The sequence below is a fragment of the Sus scrofa genome, chromosome 12 (genome assembly GCF_000003025.6).
Source record: "Sus scrofa isolate TJ Tabasco breed Duroc chromosome 12, Sscrofa11.1, whole genome shotgun sequence".
Lineage (NCBI taxonomy): Eukaryota > Metazoa > Chordata > Mammalia > Artiodactyla > Suidae > Sus > Sus scrofa.
The window spans coordinates 53,033,948-53,050,066 of record NC_010454.4 but is presented as its reverse complement, the minus strand read 5'-3'; the positions used below and the strand labels follow the sequence as shown (position 1 = coordinate 53,050,066).

Genomic DNA, 16,119 nt, shown 5'->3' with positions numbered 1-16,119 from the left:
CTTTATGTAGAGTGCCGGGCATTGTGTATCTTATCTGCTTCAGAGTCCTGGGCTTGGCCTCCCACCATGCCTGCGCAGTGCACCCCCTCCGTGGTGGGTGAGGAGTCTCCGCTGCACTCAGGCCTCGTGTTCCAGTTGTGTCTCAAACACGCTGGTTCCCTGAAATTGCCCCGGGAGGCCCCGAGTCCTTCCTGCCCTGGTGCCCCCTCACCCCGTTCTCTGGCGTGGCCAGGGCCGAGTACAGCTTGCAGAGGGAGACGATGCCACTGTATTCCGGGACGGGCACCAGCTCGTTGCAGTTGTCCTTCTTGAAGCTCAGCATCCTGTTGATGAACTTCTCGAACATGCGTTGAAGGGGCTCTGCCTCCGCCTGCAGTTGAAGAAGCAGGGGCTCCACCTGGGTCCCCCAGGCCCCGCCGGTTGCTTTCCTCTCCTCCGTTCCTTTCGTACCTTTGGCCTCTTCTCCAGCCACGACTGGACATAGGGCTTCCAGCCCAGGTCAGCGTAGTCAGTGTACACCATGCCACAGCGGGACACGGTGGCTGGAGACGCCACTGCCAAGTTCTCCACTTCGAACAGGAGAGACACCTAAGGATACATTTGGTCAGAAGCTTGTCTTTCCCTCAGTAATGAAACCACCCAGGAGTTCCTGATGACCTGATGCTTAAGGATCCGGCATTGTCATTGCTGTAGCACAGGTTCAATCCCTGGCTGGGAACTTCCATGCGCTGCGGGTGCAGCCAACAAATTTTTTTAAAATAAAATAAAATAGGGAGTTCCCGTCGTGGCGCAGTGGTTAATGAATCTGACTAGGAACCATGAGGTTGCGGGTTCGGTCCCTGCCCTTGCTCAGTGGGTGAAGGATCCGGCGTTGTCGTGAGCTGTGGTGTAGGTTGCAGACGCAGCTTGGATCCCGCGTTGCTGTGGCTCTGGCGTAGGCTGGCAGCTACAGCTCCAATTAGACCCCTAGCCTGGGAACCTCCATGTGCCCAGGAGCGGCCCAAGAAATGGCAAAAAGACAAAAAAATAAAATAAAATAAAATAAAACAAAACAAAACCACCCAGAACTCTGATTCCCCAAAGTGTCTCCACCGGGTACCACGTGTGGCAGGACAAATCAAGCCCTGAGTTTTGCAAATGACCTGTCGTGCAATGAGAGCTTGCTCGGATTAGCTTTATGAAAAATCACTCTCTCGCTCGCACTGTTTGAGCAGGTGGCAAAGGGTTGGCTTCACAGCCCGCGAATTATAACCCCGGGTGCACTAGGGAAGGCCGTCCCTCGTGTGTCAGTGGCAATGAGGCAGCCCAAGTCCACACGATGTGTCCGAGTACACAGTTCTTGTCTGTACAATTGGCCTCAGCATCCTCAGGAGCCAGGCGTTTTTTTCTTCAGTCCTGTTGCCCTGAATGCAGGCATCCTCCCCGGCCCCGCTCCTGTAGCACCTGCTCTGCTCCTGGGCTTCCGCTGCCGCTCTGCCCCCAGCCCTGCCCCCGGCCCAGCCCGGCACCTGCTCGGCACGGCAACGCGCTTGCTGGCACCTGCTCGGGCATGGCGATGCGCTCGCCGTTGATGAGGGTCAGCACTTTGTTATCGTCCATGACGGAGTTCATGCTCTCGATCCACAGGGTGTCCACGGGGCCATCGAAAAGGATCCACTTCTCATCCGGTTTCTCATCTTGGTAGAAGGCGGACGATAAGGAAACCAGAGTTTTCTCACCGCGCGCGAGCCCGCCCTTAAACGCATCTCCCGGAGACGCCAGCAGCTGCTTCCTGGCCCAGCAGCCTTCCCAGGGCCTTTTTCCCCCAAACTGCACCTCTCTCCCCCGAGGAGATTCAGGCACCTGCTCTCCCCGCCCCGCGGCCCTCTGGGTACCTGCACATGCCGCCCGCATGACACTGGACAGGACGCCATCCGTCCATTCATTGGTGTTGAGGTCATACTCTCCGTACAGCTCCCCTAGGGACAGCGCCTTAGGGTTCAAGGGGAACTCCTGCAAGTGCCGCAGGAAGGGGCCGGTGAGCTGCTGGCAGACACACTCCCGGACGCCTGTCTCTTCCCATCCAGGAATCCGCATCGGGCCTCCCTCTCACCCCCGCCAGGCCTCCCTCCTGGTCCGCACGCCCGGCCCTCCTGACCCCGCACGGCCCCGTCCCCGCCCCTCCTCGCTGTCTCCGCACTTTAACGAGGTTGAAGTTGGGGTCTCCGGCGCGGCACAGGGACGACAGGGAGACTGAAGAATTCGCCACGAGGCCGTCTTGCCGCTGCCGGTGCAGCCCACGATCATGGTGGCGTGGCGGGAGCTCTTGGTCTCATACAGCTGGAGGACCTTGGTGACGGTGAACGGGGAGGCCTGCAGGCCCAGGTCCTGGGTCTCCTGCTCGATGGTCTCCCGCAGCTGAGTGGAGGCAAGATGCAGGAAGCCAAAGAGAGAGGGTGAAGCTTGTCAAGCCCAAAGAAAGTTCCGGGGGCGGGGGGTCACGTTCACACTGTCACGATGGCCCTGCGGCCCTCTGCACCCCGGCAGCTTTTCATTCCTTGAGAGGATGGCTGCTTGCACAGTGAGGAGCCTGGGCTCAGAGGCAGCCAGCCCGGGTTCCCAGCTTTCAGCTATGTGAACCTAAAGTGCATTCTCTGAGCCTCAGTTTCCTAACCTGTGAAATGGGAGTCAGGATGGTCCTTTCCTGGTAGGGCTGCTGTGTCGGATGAGAGGGTCAACATAAGACCCAATGTCCGACACGCAGCTCCACACACTTTTTCGAGTATCATTCGATATGTATTTGTTAAGTCTCTAAAGTGTGCACCCAGCAGTGTGCTGGGTGCTGAGAACAAAGCAGCGTTCGTCCTACTGCAGAGCTTCCAGGTGGTGGGGGAGCCAGGCATTAAACAAATCCCCACCTAAGGTGAAAGGGATTGTTTACAGAACCATGACCTATGTGAACTAGTCTCAGACGAGTGTGACATTTTTGAACACACAGAAGGCAACGAAATCATTTCAAGTAGATGCAAGATCTTATTTGTATCTCTCCTACACCACTAAGAGGCCTTACCGCTACTTCCGGCCTCTGTCTGAGAATTAGTCATATTAGCATGTTTGCATGACTGTGCATGTTTGGCATCGTGCCACAAGTTTTCTGTTTTTTTGTTTTTCTTGTTAGGGCCACACCCATGGCATAGGGAAATTCCCAGGCTAGAGATCAAATCGGAGTTGCAGTCACACGCCTACGCCACAGCCACAGCAATGCGGTATCTGAGCCGCATCTGTGACCTACACCACAGCTCACAACGCTGGATCCTATACCCACTGAGCGAGGCCAGGGATTCCAACACGCATCCTCATGGATACTAACCCATAACCCGCTGAGTCACAATGGGAATTCCCAAATCTGAGGTTAAATTTGCTTTTGTTTTGTTTTGGGGAGGTGCCTGTGGCATGTGGAAGTTCCCAAGCCAGGGATCAAACCCACATTACAGCTGTAACCTTTCTTTGTCTCGCATGCAAGCGTCATCCTATGTTCTCTATTTTCCTCTTTCTTGAAACACTCTGGCATTTTGGTAGAGCACATCCCCTGGTAGATTTCCGAGAAAAGGAATTTAGAGGTAAAATTTTTTTTTGAGAGTGTGCTTGTCTGAAATATCTTTGATCAGGCTTCCTACGTGACAGGTTCTCTGGTTATAGAATTTGAGGTCGAAAGTAATTTTCCTTCAGAAGGTTGAAGGCTGATCCATTGTTTAGAGTCAATATTGCTATTGAGACGTCCAACATTCTAATTTTTTTTTATGGCTGCACCCACGGCACATAGAAGTTCCCGAGCCAGGGATCAAACCCAAGCCACAGCAGCAACTTGAGCCACTGCAGTGACAATGCCAGATCCTTAACCCTCTGTACCACAAGGGAACTCCCAACACGTAACTTTTTTTTTTTTTGCTTTTCAGGGCTGCACCCTCGGTATATGGAAGTTTCCAGGCTAGGGGTTGAATCCGAGCTGCAGCTGCCGGCCTAGACCATAGTTCATGGCAACACTAGATCCAAGTGACATCTGCTGCAGCTTGCAGCAATACCAGATCCTTAACCCACTGAGCGAGGGCAGGGATTGAACCTGCAACCTCATGGATACTAGCCGGGTTCATAAGCCGTTGAGCCACAGGGAGAAGTCCCAAGCCCCATTTTTAATAGGATTTACAATGTCTGCCCTCAACTGTACACTGTGTCCCCCAGACCAGAGAGACCTACTATCCTTACCCTCTAGTCCTCTGCCTTAGCCCAGAGACACGGGTCATCCAGGGTCGGTGGGGGGGGGCGATCTGCTCCCAAGACAATCTGTCTCCAGTCCAGCTGCATCTTCTACTCACTCCTGCCACCTACGCCCTACCGCCAGGCCCCCCCGCCTCCAGCCTCCCAGGCTTGCTGAGTGCGTCACAACTTGATTCATTTGTTTCCCAGGGCTCCGATTTCACTGTTTTCACTTCTCCCATTCTCCTCATTCTTTCTCGGGTACAGAGGCCTTATTTGAAAAAAATCTCTCCAAAAGGAAACGAAATTGTTTTAATCCACTTCTTACCTGGAAGTCCTTTCTCTGTATCATGAGTTGTGGTTTTTAAGTTTCAATTATAATGGTCTTCCATTTCTAGAAATCCTACTGGTTCTTTTCAAGCTTACTTTGTTTACAGGTCTCTTGTTCCTGGATTACAGTTTCAAGCTTCTCTCTTATTTCTTTAAACAAATTAAATTTAGTTATTTCAAAAACTCTGTTCAGGACGTTCCCTTGTGGCACAGTGGGTTAAGGAGCTGGCATTGCCACTGCAGCAGCATGCGTTGCTGCTGTGGCACAGGTTCCATCACTCCCTGGCCTGGGAACTCCCTCATGCCACGGCACGGCCAAAAAAATTCTGTGCTGATTATTTTCCATATCTGAAGTCCTTGTGGATCTGATTCTGCTGTTGCGTTGTTCTCTGGCTTTCCATTTATAGCATCTTGTCTCCTTGCGTGTGTTGTGATTTTTGACCAGAAGCTACTCATTTTCTCGCACTTTCAGAAGAATTCTTTGAGGCTTCAGTTGAAATTTCATTTTCCTAAAAATAATTGGCACTTGCTTCTGCCAGTCACTTGGGGGAGACACTCACCACTTGGAAAAACTTAAATTTAAATGTGAGCTTTGGGGGGTTACACAGCAGAGTCAATTAGGACCGTAAGCCATGTGAGGGCTGACTCCCGCTTAGGAACCTCCAAGGAGACTCGGTCCTCCTCCCCTCAGCAGAGGCCACGACGGCAAGTTTCTTCACCGTTCCCCCTCCTCCAGGGTGGGTTTCTCGTCTTCCCACTTCCCGAAGGTGCTTCCCCTCGTGGATGGAGGCTGATGCAGGACTGTGCTCTCGCTTATACCTCAGAACGTGGGCTGTTTTATCTCCCATCCCCAGGGCCTTAAGTTCAAGCAATACTTTCAGGGACAAAGTCAGTTTTCTTGTTCGCTTGCCTCCCCGCTTTTACTCCCTGTTCTCATCCCAGAATCCCTTCTTTCTTGCCAGCTTAGCAACACATTTTAAAAGATGTATATTTATACTTTTTTTTTTAACGCCCACGGTCCCAGCATATGGCAGTTCCCGGGCCAGGGACTGAATCCGAGCCGCAGCTGCGGTGCTGTGGCAAGGCCGGATCCTCTCACCTGCTGCGCCAGGCCCGATGGAAGCCACACCTCCACAGCAACCTGAGCTGCTGCAGCTGGATTCTTAACCCACTGCGCCACGGCAGGAACGCCCTATCTTTATACTTTCATCCAGCATTTTAGTGGTTTCGATTGGAGGGATCATTCAGGGTATCTAAACTACCAGAGTGCCAGCGGAGAAAATGCCTCTGCTGTCTAACAGTCTCCTCTCTGCCACCCCCCACCCTCACATATCAGCAGCTCCTAGCGTCTTCTCAAAACCCTCCGAATGAGGGGAGGAGTGGATGGGCCCAGAGAAAGTGGAAAGGCCGGCGGTCAGAGGGCTCAGTGACGTCAAGGGGTCGCTGGGTGGAAGCACGTGAGCAGTTCAGTCGAGGGGTAGGGAGGCCGGCTGTCCGGCTCAAAGCCACAGCGAGTGAACGGACAGCTCGAACGGACAGCTCGTCAAGGGGCAGAACCAGACCCAGAAGCCAGGCGTCCTGTCCCCGGATCCACCTTCGCGTGCGAGGGCGGGGACAGCCTTGAGGAGCGAATACCTTGCCATAGTCGATGACGGGGAGCTCGACGCTGGGGAACAGATCTTGCATGATGGCGCTGAACAGGGGCACGTCGGCTGACGTCAGCTTGGCGATGTTCATGTCTCTCATCGAGAGCAGCAGAACCTGGACGGGAGGAGAGACTCGGGCTCGAGGAGCAGGGCCCAGCCACGAGCGACGGATACCCCCGGGCGGGTCCTTAGCGCGCTGGGTAACAGCAGAGGGGCTGAAGGGCGGGGGCCGGGGGGGGGGGGGGGGGATCCTAATCTAGCGGAAGGAAGGCTCCGGAAAACGTCCGTGAAGGCATGTAGGACCAGGGACAAGGGCGGCTGAGATCCAAGGGCCGTGTCCTCCACCCACCTCTTCGTCAGACAGCCCCGGCTGCAGGCGGCGCTTCTTGCCCGCGTAGCGCAGGAGGGAGGTGAGGGCGCGAAGGCCGAAGTCATAGTGGTCCTGCCTGGAGAGCTGCTGCACGGCCAGGGAGTACAGCGTGTACACCTTCTTGGCCAGGACCTGGAGGACAAGAGAGAGGAGGCAACAACCATCCCCCCCAGACCCCTCCGTGGCATCCGGGGTCAGGTACCCATCTGGGAGGCTAGCGCCCGGGGCCCAGGGCAGCCGGGCAGTACTCCCATCCTCGAGGGGAGACCTTGTGACTTGGGCGGTCAGGGATGAGTGACGGTCGTCGGTCATCGCAGAGGGGAGACCAGGCTCCTTTGGATTCTTCTGCCTCCAGGGCCTACGGACAGTCATCCGCGTGCCTTGCAGGCGAGGCTGACTGTGAGGCCCTCCGGGGCTCTGCAAGCCTGAGAATAATCACGGCAGGGAAGTAATCGGAGGCAAGAGGGTGGCCTACCTTGCAGTTGCCAAAGCCTTCTCCAAAGAGGATGATCTCGGCAATGAGGGTAGAATCAGGCACCACCATGGCGATTGGGCGGAACATGGATTTAAGATTATCAGGAAGCTCCGTGCGACCAGCATAGCCTGGAAGAGAGCACCGGTTCCTCAGAACCCACGCTGTTTGCCAAGGACCAGCTTCCCAACCAACCCCGTGTGCCCCAGCCCGAGCGCTCCAGTCCTGCCTCTCTGCCCAGCTCTAACTCCAAGACCGCCTCCCTTCTCATCTCAGCCCTGTCTCTGCCCCACCTCTTTCTTGCCTCTGGTCTCTTCCTGACTACCTGCTACATGGCCCCGCTTCGGACTCAAATCACAGAGCTGTCAAGTGCCCACCTCCCCAAGTTCCACGTATAACTAACTCAGCGTCCGTGCTAACAGAAATCCCAGCTGTTTCTCTGATTATTTCAGTACTGAAACCCCTTCCTGTTTTCTCCTAGACCCGAACCCCAGGGTGTTCCCAGGGGACCGTAATGAGAAACCCTAGGCCTGCACTTTGGGGAAGATTGTCCCACTGGGCAAACGGGATGGCAGGTGGGCGAGACTTCCGGGAGCTGAGTCCAGTGAAAGAAGACGGCTAAGTACCTTAAAAGGCTAGCTCCACAGGTATGTGCATGAGCCTCTCCTTCAGGGAAACCAGCAAGGCTGCCTCCCCTTCTCCCGGATATGTGTGTTTCTCCTTCTCTCACACTTCATTGCCTTTAGCCACATTTCACGTGGCTAAATACACTGGCCTGGGGTGGGGGTGGACGCAGAGCTCCTTGCTCTGGACGCTCAGTTCTCCGCCCAGGGGCCCCTCTAGTCCCAGGCCCTCACCAGGATTCATGGTGATGAAGATCCCACAGGACCACATCAGATTTATTTCAAAGCCCTCAAAATAGAAGCGGGTGAGGCCGGCGGCCAAGGCAGAGAGGATGGACAGGATCTGCTGGGCCACCACCGACAGCACCTCCACGTTGATGCGGTTAAACTCATCAAAGCAGCCCCAGGCACCCGTCTGTGGGGAAGGCGGAGAGTCGGTGGGAGCAGAAAAGCACCCTCGGACTGGGAGAAACTAGACATGGTGACTAACACATTCCTGGGGGGACGGCTGAAAGGCGGGGGTTGGAAAGAGACCAGTTGGAAGAGCGCAGAGTCTGCACGCATTCTCTTCTTTAAACATTACGAGATCTTCTGATTTTGCAAATCAGCAAAGAGAAGTTCAGGGAGGGGCAGGGACTTCCCCACCTGCAAAAACTGACGGAGGTCATGCGGTAGCATCGGGTACAAAGCGCTGAACCGGATCTGGGTTTTCAGTTGATTTTCTGGAACTAAAAGATACCGAAGGGGCCTCTGGGACAGGCAGGAGGGAGACTGACCTGGGCCAGGCCTGAGTACATCCGGCCCATGGATTTATAGTCCAGGCCCTCGGAGCAGTTGACCACGATGACGTATATGCCGAGGGCCTTGCCCAGGTCCTTGACGGTCTCGGTCTTGCCGGTGCCTGCGGGACCTTTAGGGGAGCCGCCTCGATGCAGGTGCAGTGCTGTGGTCAGTGTCATGTAACACCTGCAAATGAGGACACGGCCCAGGCCAGCCTCCTGGTAGCCTTCGCTCGGCAGTGGCTGCCCCACCCCAAGCACCCTGTTCAGCGGACCTGTCTGTCAGGGGGGTGATGACGAGCCGACCCGAGTTACCCAGATACTCATAGCCATACTGGAACTGCGTGTTGGTCTGGCGGATCATGCAGTCGTCGAGATCCTGGGGAAACAGGGCAGAGGAAGAGCGGCGGCTCAGAGGAAGAGCCAGAGCGCGGCCATGGCTGAGAGGAGGGCTGGAGACGCAGGGAGGTGGCAGGGAGAAGGTTGGGGCTCAGTTTCTTCTTCATTTACTTTTTGCTTTTTATTTAATTATTTATTTTGCTTTTTAGGGCCGCACCCATGGCATATGGAGGTTCCCAGGCTAGGGGTCTAATCAGAACTGCAGTGGCCGGCCCACACCGCAACCACAGCAATGCCAGATCCGAGCTGTGTCTGCGACCTACACCACAGCTCACAGCAATGATGGCTCCTTAACCCACGGAGCGAGGCCAGGGATCAAACCCATATCCTCATACATACTAGTTAGGTCCGTTACCGCTGAGCTACAATGGGAATTCCAGGGGCTCAGTGCAGGGTTAGGAGGAGGGACGGGTGTATAGCAGGGATGGAAACTGGGTGTCACGCTGCCTGTGTCCACCCCAGTCCACTGCAGCAGCTGCCTGGAGTCTTTCTGAGTGCCCATCGAGTGGCACCCAGAAGGGGTGCTTCCCCAGAAGAGAGACTCGCCTCTCCTGACTTGGCCAATCGACCAGGAGAGTTAAGAGCCGGCTTAGGGTGCTGAGAGAGGACTAAGGCTGGTCCAGTATTTAGAGAACCTTGATTTACTTAAGGCATTAGGATGGGGTTTAGGGTGTGAGAGTGGGGGTCCGGCCCATCTGCACCTTCTCCCAGTAGAAGCGCAGCTGGCTGAGCCAGTCGAAGGAGCTGACATCCATGAGGCCACTCTTATAAAGCTTCTCCAGCACGTCCCGGGCGTGGACTTCGATCGTTACCAGAGCCACGATTTTAAGGCGCATGATCTTGGTCAGGTTCCCCCTGATAGCTTCTGAGTACTTATTCAGTATAGACACCTGAGCGGTGAGGCAGAGGGAAGAACCACGCAACGGAACCCCACCCAGGCCCCGTGTACCCCGATGCGGACCCCACGCCCACTGCAGCTCCTGACCCCCAGTGTCAACGCAGGGAGACGTGCCTCTGACCTGGCCAAGCTTTTCTCACTGGACGTCTCCCTTAAACCCCCCGTGTTTGACCCCTGCCACCAGCTCATCGCTAACTCTGACTCCCGTGTCCCTCGTCCCCGCTCACCCCAACCCCAGGCCCGGCCTGCCCTGCAGGGCTCCCCACCTGCTTCTTCTTCATGACCTTGAGGATTTTCCTGTCGCCCCGCTCCTTGGCTGTCAGCAGGCACTTGGTGACATCTGCGGTCCACTGGATCTGACTGGCAGTGATCACCAGCTGGGAGACGAGGGAGGCTGAATTCCAAAGCCCCGTCCTTGGCCACCCGCACAGCCCCGCTGCCAGGTCCCAGCTTCTTCCGGGACCAGGCGCCGCTCCTCTCTCCATCACCTCACTGCTCTGACGACGGGCCCCAGGCCTAAGCCCAGAGCTGAGGGGCGGGGGTCCCACACGCAGGCTTGGGGGGCCGTAGCCCAGAGCAGGAGGCAAGAAACCTGCGTGTTGTGCGGCTCCAGGCTGTCTTTACCTTGGCCGCTCCCTTTGGCGCCGTCTTCCCCTCCCCTCCGTTCTCCGGTCCCCAGCTCACCTGGCCAGCCCACTCCTTCACCCACTTGTCCCTCTTGTTAAGAAACTTCTTGAGGGCCAGGCGGCAGTTTCGGAGAAGGTCCCGGAGGGTCGCCCGCATGGTCCGCTCCACGTCGCCAAGCCAGGCCTGGGGGGGAGGGGAGAACGGGCTGGCGCGGCCTCGGGCCAGGCTCCGGGGCTTCGGGCCCAAGAGAAAAGCAGGTGCTGGGCAGGGACTGGCTGGCATCCCCGAGGGCAGGGGAGACCAGGGGGCGGGTAGGGGTTAGAGTTTTAGAGGGGCAGGCGGGAGGGCAAAAAATGACGACTGTCCCTTCGCAGAACAGTTCTCTCCTCTCAGAGCCAGGCAGACTTAGCCGCAGGAGCTTGCTTCTCAGACCCTCACCACAACTCACCTCCACAGGCCCTTCGAGAAGGACTGGGTGGAGGAAATCGACATACTCGCCGTCGCCCGAGAACATCCCCGCGGCTTCCCACTTGCTGCTGGGCCCCCCGACCTGCGGAGGCAGGAGGCTCCTGAGCCCTCGGCGGCGGGTGATTCCCGCTCCCTCGCCCTCCCTCCTCAGCACCAGTTCGCCGCGACTCTGTCCCAGGCAGTCGGGAAGCCCAACAGCCACTCCCGCTGGGAGGCCCTGGTCCCCTCCGAGGCCCTGGACACCTTGGCTTCACCCCCTCCCCCATCGCGGCCACCTCTGTTGACCTTCTGCATCCGCAGCAGTTTGATGTTGTCGAAGCATTTTTTGAGGTGTGGCTGCACAGCCTCTGGGCTGCGGGACTGGCCCAGAATCTCCAGGAGGTCGTCATTGGACAAGAAGTAGAAGCGGGGGAAGATCTGCCGCTTGGTCTCCAAGTACATATCCAGAGACTTCTGGATGTCTTCCAGGACCGTATTCATCTCCACCAATGTGTCCAGGAGGCCTGGGAGGAAGAACCGGGATGACAGGTGGTGGCCCTTTTACCACCGCCCTGAGCAGAGCTGGAGCCTCCAACTACACGCACTCTGCCAGCTTTCGAACGTTGGGAGACCGGCTGCCATATGGTTTTGGGAAGCAGAGACGTGTCCCCAGCCACTCAGTCATGCTCTCCCACCCCCCTCATTAATTCACTATTACATGTTCATGAAACACTATGGGGCACATTATGTCACACATGACCCCATTAATGTAACTCCATCTCCCTTCAGTCTTTGGAGCAAGAGTCCCTTTGCAGCAAGGAACTGGAGCTCCCTGGATCATCCAGGAGCTTCTGAAAATTAGGGCTTGTTTTCCACAGAAACGATTCAGCAAGTCAACTGGTTGGAGTTAAACCCCTGGCACGTGCACATGGTGACAGAGGTCCGCCACCTCCCTCGGGGTCGCCAGTGGCCCTCAGGACACAGCAAAAGAGCACTGGCTTGAGAGGCCGACAACGGCCATTCCAATCGCAGCTCTTTCACTCACGAGCATCAGCTAACCTCCAGGAGCTTTTACTCTTTGTAAGATGGCAATAAGATCCACCTCAAAGAACAATTCGAGATATAAAATAAAATGTGTTTGGAGTTCCCGTCGTGGCTCAGTGGTTAACGAATCCGATTAAGGACCATGAGGTTGCAGGTTCGATTCCTGGCCTCACTCAGTGGGTTGAGGATCCAGCATTGCCATGAGCTGTGGTGTAGGTCGCAGATGCGGCTTGGACCCCACATTGCTGTGGCTGTGGTGTAGGCCGGCGGCTACAGCTCCGATTTGACCCCTAGCCTGGGAACCTCCATATGCCGCGGGTGTGGCCCTAGAAAAATTCAAAAAAAATCAAACTAAATAAAAAAAATAAAAACAAATAAAATGCGTTCACATTTGTAGGTTCCTGATAATGTTAGTTTCCTCTGAGCACTGGATTCCATGGCGTCTCCCCTGTCTCGCTGGAGTCTAGCTTTCTCAGGAAAGGATGGATGCCCCAGGGTCAGAACTCAGAGGTGACCCTCAGGCCTTCAAGTACAGAGTCTACAGAGCCTTTGAATGGCCACCTGAGCAGCCCTGGAGGCCACGGGGAGACCCAGCAGCGGACAGCACAGATTTATTCTGTGTTCAGCAAGGAGAGAGTTGTTTTAGGGCTCTGCTTACAAAGGGCTCTGAAACATAATTGCGTCCATTATCTCAAACATTAGTTCTAAAAACTGCACGTTGTCACCCAATTTTGCATGTCCTAATACTTACATTTTATCAGAAACAGACTGAAATCATGGTTTTTTGATGTGTATATTCAAGGTTCCTGGGAACATGAAGAGCTGACTGATTGGCCCTGGTCCTCCGCACCCCCTGCCCAGACTCCTCTCAGGACACCCTCCCCAGAGGCTCGTCGCCAAACCCGACTTCCTGTTCCCTACCACGACCTACCCCAGTTAACCAGACTCACTATGTGTACATCTCTCCCCAGCCCCCTAGCCCATCCCCAGGCTTAGCAAAGCGTCTACGATAAAGACTGGTTCATCTGGAGTTCCCGTCGTAGTGCAGCGGAACCATGAGGTTGCGGGTTCCATCCCTGGCCTCGCTCAGTGAGTTAAGGATCCGGCATTGCCATGAGCTGTGGTGTAGGTCGCAGATGCTACTCCAATCTGGCATTGCTGTGGCTGTGGTGTAGGCCGGAGGCTGCAGCTCCAACTAGACCCCTAGCCTGGGAATCTCCATATGCCACAGGTGCGGCCCTAGGGGGAAAAAAAAAAAAAAAGGCTAGTTCATCTGATAAACCAATGAAAGTCTAGGTAATTGTTGAACTTAATTTACTGAACTACTATTGAACGCTTAAAAGAGGGGGTGGTGATGGTACCACAGCCAGGTACAATGGCCAGTCTTTCAGCAAAGGAAGCCTGTGGCCATGACCTCACCTACACAGACCAGCAGCTGAGGTTATGTTAGGGCAAGAGGCCAGGGAGCTCAGACCTGGATAGTGGGTGCTCCGGAGAGCATTGGGGTCCCTGTTCATCCGGTCCATGATGGATTTCCAGTTGCTGTTGACTTGGTCAAATAAGCCCGACTCATTGGGCAGCTGCTTGCGGATGTCCTCTCCTAGGAAGATATTCTGAAGGGCCAAGCACCGGAGTGAGAGCCTGTTTCCACACGCTCCCCACCCTCTGCTTGCTGCTCTCAGACCAGGAATGACAGCTGAGGAGAAGAGAAGGATCCTCAGAACCAAAGGCAAGACGCCCAAGTTCTAGAGGGAAACCTGGTGTCGGGAGGCCACGTGTGAGGGTCCAAGAGGACAAATGGAAGGAAAACAACGGCTTTTCGAGGAGGCAGCTGAAGATAGGAGGGGGTCCTAGGAGTCAGAGGCTTGGGTCGTGGGTGAAGAATGGCCTTGGAGGTGGGAAGATGAGGCTGACCCCGGGCAACCCTCTAGGTCCCACGCAAATAAAGGAGGAAAACCAGGTCCGGGGGAGTTCAGGTAATGAGGCTGACCTCCAGGTACATCCACTGACGCTGCACCGTGAGCACCATCTCAATAACCTCCAAAATGAGGGAGAGGCAGCGTTCCCAGTGGTCCACCTCCTTCTCGAAGGCCTTGACAAACCGAGATGCCTTCATGTTAGACAGCGCCACCTGGTTGTCTTCCAGCGCCTGGAATACTTCTTCTGTACCCCTGGGGTGGAAGGGATCAAAAAACCATGGTCCAGCCCCAGCTGCCAGGCCTCAGTGCCCCCTCTGATGCCCAGGTCACAGCCCTGCCCGCTCCTAGAGCCCCAAGACCCTGTCTACCTGAGTCGGTGATGGCCCTTATCCTTGTAGGGTACTATGTCCAGCTGGACCACATCCCAGGTCTTGGCGATGTTCTGTAACGCCTGCGGAAAGAGATGGGGGGACAGGCAAGCAGGCATTTAGTCTTCCAGAGTAACAGGAGCCACCAGGGGCCATCGGATGGTGTGCTGGAAGCCTGTGCTCTGGGAAGCTCAGGAAACGGGGCTGGGGCGGGGGAGGACCCCGTCATACCAACTCTATCGCCAGCTCTTTGGTTGCTGAGGCAGAGATCTCCCCGATTTTCTCCACATGCTGATCCATCCCAAGCTCCACGATCTGCTCCAAGGTGAAGCTTTCAGATTCCTGATTGAACTCCCGTCGGACCTCATCCCTGACCTGATCCCAGTGCCTGCAGCCAGGGGCAAAAGGTCAGGCCGGAGGCGGGCCCCCAGGGCCTGCTGGAGAGTGCTGACATCACTCCCCCGGCTTTCCCCCATTGGATATTGTGAGTCTGGGTATTTCCTGATTGACACGCCAACAGATATTCACCAAATAGGCTCCAAGACACAATCTGAGGCCCCGTGGGGAATACAGAGTGAGGGTTGACTCTCTGGAGAGGGAGTAAAGAGGGGTGGCTGCAGGATGACTACAGACAACGTGCTGGGCCCAGGGCTCTGGGTGAAACATTTCACTTCCTTGACTACTCGATAAATGAGGCGCTACTGCTAGCGCATGCATAGAGGAGGCAACTGAGGTTTGGAGAGGTTAAATAACTTAAAGAAGTGGTCAGGTTGTACTTAATCACACAGACTTGCTGTGAAGCATTGTCACAACGTGATGATGGAGGCAATGCCAAAGAAGTAAAATCATTCACTCCTAAGTGACTAGGCAGGTAATTACTAAAACACTATTCATAAAATCATTGAAGACTCGAGGTTGCCAAGGGGGAGGGGGCAGGGAGAGGGATGGACTAGCAGTTTGGGGCTAACAGATGCCAACTATCGCATTTGGAATGGATAAACAAGGTCCTACCGAATAGCCCAGGGAACTCTATCCAAGCTCCTGGGATAGACGATGATGGAAAAGAATATAGAAAAGCACGTGTGTACATGTAAAACTGAGTCACTCGGCTGCACAGCTGAAATGGCACAACATTATAAATACACTATACTTTAATAACATAAAAAAATCAAAACAAAGAGTTTACTCTAGCCTCAATGGTTTCAAAGGCCTCTTCTATCATGTGATAAATCCCAGATGTGAAGTTCCCGTCCTAGCACAGCAGAAATGAATCCGACTAGGAACCGTGAGGTTGCAGATTCAATCCCTGGCCTTGCTCAGTGGGTTAAGGATCCGGCGTTGCTGTGGCTGTGGTGTAGGCCGGCAGCTGTAACTCCAACGGGACCCCTAGCCTGGGAATCTCCATGTGCTGTGGGTGCGGCTCTAAAAAGCGAAAAAATAAAATAAAAATCCCAGATGTATTAAAAGAGTGAAACTTGAAAAGCAAAACTCTAAAGTATGAGACGGAAGAAAGGAGAGGATGCATTTATAGCTCCCGGGGAGGGGAAGGCCTCCTAAACAAGGCACCAAAGCAAAAACCCTAAGGCACAAAAGTTAGATGTTTGGCTACAAAATGCAAGCTTTTGCAGGACAGAAGCAAACACCAACTGAGGGGAGACGAAAGAGAAGGAGCTGAGAAGCCAGAGAACCCAGGATGCTGGGAGGAAGAGGGGAGGGCAGTGGGGCTGGGAAGCCTTGGCAATGCAAGGGTTGGTGGGCAGAGCCCTGGAGGGGCCAGTGGCCCAGGCCGGGGGCGGCCCACCGGCACGGAGGGCAGCCTCACCGCTCTCGAAGGGCAGGGTTTCGCAGGTCCGAGATGAGAGGCATGGTCCTCTTGAATTGCTCTATTTTCGAGCGGGTGGTCTCAATAATTTCCCAGTTCCGGTCCTGAGCAAAAGCAAGCGGCATCAGAAGACCGGCCACCT

General features: G+C 55.2%; 1 protein-coding gene across 1 annotated transcript in view; it reads right to left on the bottom strand.

Annotated features, from left to right (window-relative positions):
- Positions 1-16,119, bottom strand: part of DNAH2 (dynein axonemal heavy chain 2) — a 104,528-nt gene that overhangs the window by 36,678 nt on the left and 51,731 nt on the right. Inside the window, 22 exon segments of the mRNA XM_013981316.2 lie at positions 212-370; positions 451-588; positions 1,540-1,676; positions 1,875-1,992; positions 2,180-2,232; positions 2,235-2,397; positions 6,199-6,324; positions 6,559-6,711; positions 7,055-7,182; positions 7,909-8,089; positions 8,451-8,640; positions 8,729-8,832; positions 9,554-9,742; positions 10,017-10,127; positions 10,435-10,560; positions 10,826-10,927; positions 11,131-11,348; positions 13,343-13,481; positions 13,859-14,039; positions 14,156-14,238; positions 14,387-14,543; positions 15,978-16,081. Of these exon segments, the coding sequence (XP_013836770.2) occupies positions 212-370; positions 451-588; positions 1,540-1,676; positions 1,875-1,992; positions 2,180-2,232; positions 2,235-2,397; positions 6,199-6,324; positions 6,559-6,711; positions 7,055-7,182; positions 7,909-8,089; positions 8,451-8,640; positions 8,729-8,832; positions 9,554-9,742; positions 10,017-10,127; positions 10,435-10,560; positions 10,826-10,927; positions 11,131-11,348; positions 13,343-13,481; positions 13,859-14,039; positions 14,156-14,238; positions 14,387-14,543; positions 15,978-16,081 (3,060 nt within the window).